This window comes from Physella acuta, unplaced genomic scaffold, assembly GCF_028476545.2.
Source record: "Physella acuta isolate Inbredline_101_S28 unplaced genomic scaffold, ASM2847654v3 ptg001244l, whole genome shotgun sequence".
Classification (NCBI taxonomy): domain Eukaryota; kingdom Metazoa; phylum Mollusca; class Gastropoda; family Physidae; genus Physella; species Physella acuta.
Genome location: NW_026732760.1, coordinates 1 through 8,845, shown reverse-complemented (window position 1 = coordinate 8,845; position 8,845 = coordinate 1). Strand labels below are relative to the sequence as shown.

At 33.2% G+C, this 8,845-nt stretch overlaps 1 protein-coding gene across 1 annotated transcript; it reads right to left on the bottom strand.

The window, feature by feature from the left end:
* Window positions 1–1,322: 1,322 nt before the first annotated feature.
* On the bottom strand, window positions 1,323–4,823 carry LOC131957438 (U6 snRNA phosphodiesterase 1; the record flags this gene model as incomplete). The annotated part of the gene is made up of 7 exons (XM_059322243.1): window positions 1,323–1,680; window positions 2,084–2,167; window positions 2,472–2,577; window positions 2,723–2,776; window positions 3,658–3,835; window positions 4,034–4,179; window positions 4,570–4,823. Coding segments are annotated over 7 exons (942 nt in total), but the record flags the coding sequence as incomplete, so codon positions are not given.
* Between the last annotated feature and the right edge of the window lie 4,022 nt (window positions 4,824–8,845).

The window sequence follows — 8,845 nt, the reverse complement described above, 5'->3', positions numbered from 1 at the left end:
CAGAGGGGGAGCGGCCGCTCCCCCCCTGCGTACGCTACTGTCTGGAAGAAACACTGATAATTGGGTTTCGGGGGTCATCCATAAATGACATCACGATTATTTGACAATTTTTTATCTTTCACCTCCCCCTCCCCATGTCACACAGTACACATCCCCACAAAAAAGCCAGACCCCATAATAATATTTAAAAAGACATCACACCTCAGACAAAATATATTTTACTTTTAAAACAGATTTGGCTGAGCACAGGTCTGACCACACTATCCCATCTCATGCTTAGGTCACAGAAACAGGTGAACTCTACTTCACCTGCCCCGTGTCAATATGTTTTTGTCTTTTAAGACACTGATTTCTGCTGAGCATGGGTCTGACCACACTATCCGTTCAAATGCTGAGGTCACCGGTGAACTCTACTTCACCTGCCCAGTGTCCGCCAAGTCTTAGACATTTTTTTGTCTTTTAAAACACTGATTTCTGCTGAGCATGGATCTTACACTATCCCTTCCAGTGGTGGGGGTTGCGGACCGCACCGGCTGACACCATTTAGGAGGGTGACACCATTGTGAAAACTTGCAAAATATATAGAAGAAAATGCCTTTTGTCAGTTCAGGGTTACTTAGAGTTAATCCAATGTAACAGACTATAGATACATTTCTTTACTATTAACTGTGCACTCTTTTAAACTATCAAAATTTACAGAGGAAAGAATGTTTTATTAAGTATTTGGAATAACTGATAAGTCAATGTGCAACCGGGGAAGGGGTGACACCAAAATCTAATAATTTACTATGAAAATGATTATCCCACTTGAATTATTAGTTGGATTCATATAATATGCACACAAATTGACACCATTAGGTGAAATGGAAGTGGGGTGACACCAATTTGCCAAGAGTTAAGTATAAAAATAAAAATGTAAAACAGTAAAACACACCTTGTATAAGTTTTAACCAATATTTTGTTAGTTTATTGAAAGACGCCAATTAAAAAGCTTGAATGTGACAATAAACAAATAACAAATAAGGCAATATTATACATATTAAATCAATGCAAAACAATAATTAATAATATAAGATGAAATAAAGACAGCTAAAGCTGAGTTTAGTAACAATTAGAATATACAAAAAATAACAAAGGTTTATTCTTTAGTTGGCATAATAGCTGGACTTATTTGATCTTCCACTAAGAGTCACGAAATCTGACTTAACACAGTAAAGTAACAAAAACGTACAATAGATGTAATATAAATTCCCTTGGAGTACTGTAAATCACATTACATGTGCAACAAGTTAATTCATAAGAATGTGTGTAACTTTGCATAATGACAATTTTAAATCAGCTTATCGTACTAGGATACAAAACCTCAAGTGGTTGCTATATTACGGGATATTCAGTGACAGAATAGCTCATTCCTTCTACACCCAAGATTTCCAGAAAAGAAAATCACTGCAGTAAGGGATATCTCTTGTCATATTTATCTCTTTTTTACAACTACACCAAGTTGTTTATTCCTGACTTTGCACTTCATCTATTGCGCTCATTAGGCTTGTTTTGTTAAACTCATCTATTAGCATCGCTCAGTGATATAACAAATGATTTGTTCCCTGCTTGACACCAGATCTGTTGTGCCAATACGATGCTTAATTCAGGGTTTGCAGCCATAAACTCTCCAAGCATTTCCTGTAAACATAGATGTTTATTGTAAACATTTATATGAAGTATACAAATTAGTAACATTTGGGGTAATTAAAGAATCCACATGTATAAGGAGGATGTTTTGATATTTACACCATTCTAAGCAACATAAAAAAACCATTTTAATGCTGATTAGTGATTTAAACAAAGTACACTAAATACAGCTAATTAAATACACTGTATCATAAAAAATAATTACAGGTTTAAAATAAAATATTTAAGTAGAAACACAACTAAGTAAAATTTCAAGGCTAGTATTTGCAGCCTTTTCTATTTTATGATTTATTTTAATAATCATCGGCATGTTTCATTATAATTTTTAATAAGTAATCTATTATGGGTTTTATTTTCTGCTTGTTTTTATAGTTCCGCAGAAAAGAAAGGTTACCTTTGCTTTTAAAAGTTGTGCCTCTGTGACTTGATCAACCACATCTCCTAAACACCAGCCAATACTGATGTGAAATGAGGGGTTCTGAGGCCAGAAAACAATGATAAAAATAACAATACAGGATACATATTAAAAACAAATAAAAGCTTTGCTTTGATAAAGCAGCTTATAATCAAGCTATGTTAATAATATTAAGAACAATACTATGGGTATGTATAATTCAGAATTTTAAAAAAAATTAAATACAAATTACAATTGAGCAAAACATACATGCAACATAACTAAAATGGGATAAACTTTGAGTTAATTAAATTGTTTTCATTTACACTATTTTGACAAAGAGTGTATACAACTATATTTTTTTAGTAATCCAAAAGAAAATTCTTACTGAATAATAAGGTGGAAGCTTAAACTCAGCAAAGCATTTGTCCACAGCTTTTACATATTCAAGCAGATCATGCTCATCCTGTGAAAGTTCTATACACACAAAAGTTCTGTAAATTAAAAAAAAACACAAATATTTCATTATTTCTCAGACTTAACTTGTGTGCATAGGTTTGCAGTTTAATTACAAAAATAAACCATTTATCCCCCTTATTGATAAAATACAATGATTTTTTTTAAAATGCAGTTACCTACCTTGTTTTCTCATCATTTGTATATAGCTTGATTTCTGTCAAATCACAGATACAACTGGAAATGTAAAAGAAAAAATGAAATGAGCTCAATAAGTTTTGAAGCTTTAAAATATCATTTTAAAATCTTCAACGTTCGCAGTACTAACTATAGATAAAGCTGAATTTCGAATCTTCAATAATAAAAACATAGAACTGACAGTTGAGCCAGCAAAATAACAGTATTAAAATAGGATATTTTAATCATTACAAGACTTCTGCATACCTTATTGTCAGAATAAAAAGGCATAAATTAGGTGTGAAATTGTGAAGCCTATGCATGACGTAATGCATTGCCAGCAGGAATTGAAATTGTCAGTAAACCGACATTACTCAATAAACTCCAGATGTCTACAAGTTAGCTTACAATGTTGTCAAATTCAGCTCTTTTAAATTTAATAGCTTTTTATTAATATACAAATTGTGATAGTATTTACTTTTATAAATAAAGGAAGGTGCATAAGTGTTGGTTGATCCTAAACTATAATACCAGTTAGTATAAGTGCTCTACTTTGCTACTGCCATTAGGATTAGATAAGTTTATCCTGAATTCCCTTTTTTAAAAACCTAAGAAATAAAGAACTCCTTTATGTTTTATTCAAATTGGTTTTACTTTTGTTTTAAAAAGTATGTTTTTTGTTAATAAAAGTTTATTTATTGCACATTTTTTAAAAGACTCACCCAATACAAGTTTGTTTATTTAAAAGAATAGTTCCGCTTCCTTTAGAATAGGGGTAGTGAGAAATGTGCTGATAAAAGTAAATGGAATTTATTGCTTTTAGATTGTCTGGTCAGAGTAGTGTTCGTTTAAAGTTCACAAAAGAAAACATGGACTAAATGTAATCATACTTTAAATCTACATCAGTTTTAACCTTTTGATAGACCAATTTTGTAATTCACCTTTTTAAAGCTTTAAGATTTTCTCGAAGAGAATCAACTAAAGGTTCAATCCAATGGTGCCTGATAGTTACAGTTCTTGATAAGCTGACATGAAATTCAGGAAAAGTTTCTATTTCTAATGGCTTAAAGAGTTGGATGACATCAGTCACAAACTGAATAAACCTCTCGTCTTTGTCAACTGAAAAAAAATTGAAAATATACACGCTCAGAAATGTGACTCAATCCAAATTTTACCGGTTTAATAAAACGTATTAGAAATTAATTAGAACATAACTATTAACCATTAAAAGTAAATAAACTGAATGGCTCACTAAATATAATGAAATCAAACATAAATGTTAATTTTTTTTTTAATTGAATGCTAATGTCACAAAACCTGGTATAAATATATGAGTTGCCCAGTTGCCCTCCATGTGGGGAAATGATCTAATTCTGTTGTTGTGGTCTGTTGGGTTGTCTATCCATCTTTTATGCTGACCTTGAAACATAGAATGAATAGAATCTGGAAGCTGCAACTTCTCACTGCAATTGTAAAGTTAGGATTTAGACTGATATTCAGTTAACTACACAAAAAAAATAAGTGGTTGACAATGTGCATTTCAATTTTCGGTTGTTAGTAGTATTGTAATCTCGAATAGTTTTATGGTTTGAAATTAGGATTATGCGTAAGGTAGAGCTAGAGTTAGCATTGACATTAGCAAGCCATGTGTGTACTTTAGTTAACTAACAGTTAACACCACTTTTTATAGAACATTCTATTATCAGCACATGTGTAAAAAATCCCCCTAATTTTCAATACAAAAATTTACCATAGTTTCGACAGAAAAAGCAAACGACAGGATGAAAAATAAATGTATATGATCATATTTATGATTTATTTACTTTGAAGAAAATGTTACAAATTTTACAAACCTATTTTCTTTAAACTTCCTTTTTCGACTATTGTGATTTGCAACCTGATGGCCTTCAACATTTGCGGGTGCTGACCTTGGCACTGCTACTTCTACAAGAGAAATATTGTTACCAACTTTGTCGTCTTCAGTGATTTCATAATTACAATCAGGGCCATCAGCGCTAAGTAAGTCTGTAGGCCTATGAATCTTTAAATCAGTACTTTCTGTGCTAGGTTGTAATGGTTTCAAAGGTGAAGTTTCATGGTTGATAAGCTAAAAGTAAGATAAAAAATAGAGAAAGAATAATTAACTTTTTGTATTATTAAAAAACAAAAACAGTTGACATACGAAGGTAGCAGTAAGTCATATTCTACTCGGCTGTAAATTGGATTGAGCAGGGTATTTATATATTTCAAATAAATTGAAATAGGCTAATGAATAAACAACTCATACTCAAGTCGAATTGCTGAAATTCAGATAGATCTAGATTATATCTAGATCAATCACATTATTTAAATAATTTTTGCTAAATTATTTTTATTTTTATCAACGAAAAGAAATTCAAATCAGAATCTAAAATGTGGATTAATAAAGAGTAAAATGAAAAATTAGGCTAAGTTTTATTTTTTATACCGGTTACCTCTTGGGTATGTCTAAAATGTGAGATTTGAACAGCAAAATAGCAAGGTGGTAAAACATGTGTTGGGTGCCAAAACTGCACGTCATGTGAAATTTTAACTTTCAACTATTGGTAGGCTGGGTGTGGTAAAACTGTAGAAGTCCCTGCCAAAATTATACTGCACCTGAATTCTAAAGTGCCTATGATTTACAAAGAACTTGACACAGACTTTTTTTAACATTTAAAATTTTGTATTGTTAAAAGTAGCTGCACCATCACAAACATAAACCTACTGGTAATTCAATTAATATGATTTTATGATTTTTACCACATCCATGTATTGTGTTTTTGTAGGACCATATTAGAAATAGCCTCGAAAAGTTGATTTTGTGTTCACCACCAAAGCAATTTGTTACTTTATGTAAAAATTTACCTTTTTTCTCTTCTAGTGTTAATTAATTTATATGAATTTGATTTTATATCAGTCACAAATTTTCTTTTGATATTTTTTAGTAACATTATTAATGATATTTTTACACACAAAAAGTATGGCAATATATAAAAACAATGTAGGCTACATTTCCCAAGCCCTGTTTCTTTAATGATATTCTCGCATGTGTAGTACCAGAAGTAGGCCCACATCTATAAGTTTATGCGACTCACAGTGACCCCAAGTTCGATTTTCATATCGGCTGGTTTGGGGGAAAATTAGACATAGCTATCATATAGCCTAGCTATGAACTTTCAAATGTGTCAGTAATTTATGACGACCACAAAAATTTCAAATTTTTTTATTAAGGTTCGTCTATAAATGATGTCTCACCCTGGAGGAGGATTTCAGAAAATGTGACGACACGCTTTGCAATAATTATAATGCCAGAACTGAAATAAGGCTGTTGCTTCACATAGTTAATTTTTTTTTTAAATTCGCTGAAAACCAATCAGGGCCTACTCAACGCTGACCATGTTCAGTAAATATTTTATTTAAAAAAAATAGCTGTTTTTTAAATAAAATTACAGTTTTGAGAGTTATGGTAGGCTGAGGTGTGACATCATTTTAGATGTAGGGTTGTGGTTCTTAGTGAAGACTAGATTTGTGAGGGTCAGGAGGGAGGGGAGGTAAAAATTGTTAAATATCTTGATGCTAATTATTTTAAAAATGACCCCAAAATAGGTAAAAATCCAGTGCTTTATGCTTTATTTACACGCTGTGATGTTTTTTTTTTTTTTTAAATCACTAGCACTGCCGTTTTAATTTTACTTTTTACATGCAGCATACAAGTTTTATGATTGTTTTAAATTGTAAGCACTTCGATGTTAAATTCATTATGTGAATGTCCACATGGAAGCAGACCCCCCCCCCCCAGTCCACACAAGTCATATTCTTTCTCCCCCCACCCCCGGGTAGACGACGTAAATGGATGACCCACAGCATTTGCTAGGCAAGTAATTGATGTATTAGACTAGTAAAGTAGGTATTAGAGTATTAGTAGGCCTATCATAATTATTAATTATTATTAAAAAAAAATATTATGCCTCGCATTTTCTTCTCTCGCATTTTAAATCTAGATCTAGATTTTATTTTTGAAGTGTCTACTCGGAAGAAGATTTTTCTCCCCAACGTCTCCACTTAGTCGGCAAAAGATAGCTCTGCGCATGCGCAGTGACAGACCTATGGCTAGGGTTAGAATGAGGGTTAGGGGTAGGATTAGGGTTAGGGATAGGATTAGGGCTAGGGTTAGGGAGAGGATTAGGGCTAGGGTTAGGGATAGGATTAGGGATAGGGTTAGGGATAGGATTAGGGTTGGTTTTAGGGTTCTGCGGTTGTAAATACACGCATGCGCAGTACCATCAAAAACATCGCCGCGAAGGCAAGTCGTAGTTTCTCTCCATTGCGCATGCGTACGGCATGCGTATCTTATTCCGGCTAGAATCGGCCTTTTATTTTACCTCTCGAGGTTCGCATTTTAGTACTTTACTGTGGCCGTCCGATCTGCACCATGCACAACGCTGCGATCGCACTCACGTTAAGTCACGTTTTCGGCTATAGCTACTTTATTTTAATGTTTTATGCAAAACCGCAGTGTTTGGCACGTCATATTTTCATTTCTGAACACTTCTATGTATAGTTCATGCTATTTCGTTTTTCTGAAAATTGATTATAATTTTTTTAAAATTGCATGGTACACATTTTCTCCTTTCACACTCTCCCGGATGTACCGACAGAGTTCGGGATTAGCTTCAGAACTTGAACCAATCAACAGTTAGATAAAATGTAACGCTAAAAATAGCTTCTAGATACATACAGCTAACTGTACATGTCAAGGTTGATGGGGTTTTCTCTTCTAAAATTAGAAAAAAATGGGTGATTACATGATTTTTGGTCCCTATTGGTTTTCCCACCCAGACTGCGCTCACAACTCAGAATATTGCTTATTAAATAGGAATTTGGTTTAAAACATTAATTAGATCACTGGAAGGATGGGGAAAAGCATGACCTAGTTTGCCATAAGGTTCTTTGGACCTGACAGGCTCAGCGGGAGTCATGTGACCAGGCAAGCTTCCAGGTAGGATAAGTGGGTCACGTGACTTGCTCGGCATAATAGGTAGGCTGAATAAGGATCATTGAAATATTTAAACATACTTATAACACAGTATACACATAAAATATGCAGCATATAATGGTTATTTTATTTGTTTAATTAACTTTTAACAGACTCTAAATAGTCTAAATGAATAAAATAAGCCCTGAGCACAATCTGGATCGATCTGGGTCAAGTGAGCGCAAGTGACTGCAAGAAGGATAACAAAAAAAAAAAGTGATTGCCGAGGTGGTTCACCTCCATAATTTGAATTATCTCCAATGCTATGCGTAGGAATACAATATGACTCATACCTAAAATAGTAGAATGGATGTAGACTTACAGGATACTTTCGGTTTGTTTGTATGTGAAACGGTCATTAAATAGTATTTCTCGCTAACTTGGATGCGTGGTCGGTTGCTAACAACAATATGGCGCCCGGACCGGACGTTTGATTTCCGGTGATTTTTCTGCCAAATTCCAGAGACCTTCAACTAATTACATTTAAAAATGTTTACCACGCGCAAAATGGCGGTATTTCCGTGTCATAACAACAAACCATAAGTGGCAGGGTTAGATATGCCAGAAAAGCATTTTAAAATTTGGTTTGGAGAACGGAGGCTAAATTCAAAAGTTGGTTTCATTAAAATTAATAGAATTTAAAAAATATCAACAGTGTAGGTACAGAAATGAGCGAGAACGTAAAGCATTATTAGTTTTATCAGTCTATGAAAAAAGAAATCAAATATTGTGAGCTGTTTTTTTATAAGACCGGCGTCCGTATCACAACCAATTTATTTTTATTTTTTAAAAACCACGTGACCGCTATTTGGTGATCACTAGTGAGGAACTCTTGTGCATGGAGTCTAACCTGATTTGTGGTTTTCTTTAGCTTCAAGCTTAAGAAGAGTTGTCATGGAGAGATGTGTTGGACATGGCAGTGATTGACAATAAATATTAAATTTAAATTTAGTTCAAAACGAACTAAAAACTCCAAAGTTAGTGCCTAATGGATTAAATATGGATGTCTATTATTCAGTGGTCATGTTTAAATTGATAATTGCGTAAATTCTAGATTTAGTGAGAAAAACTAT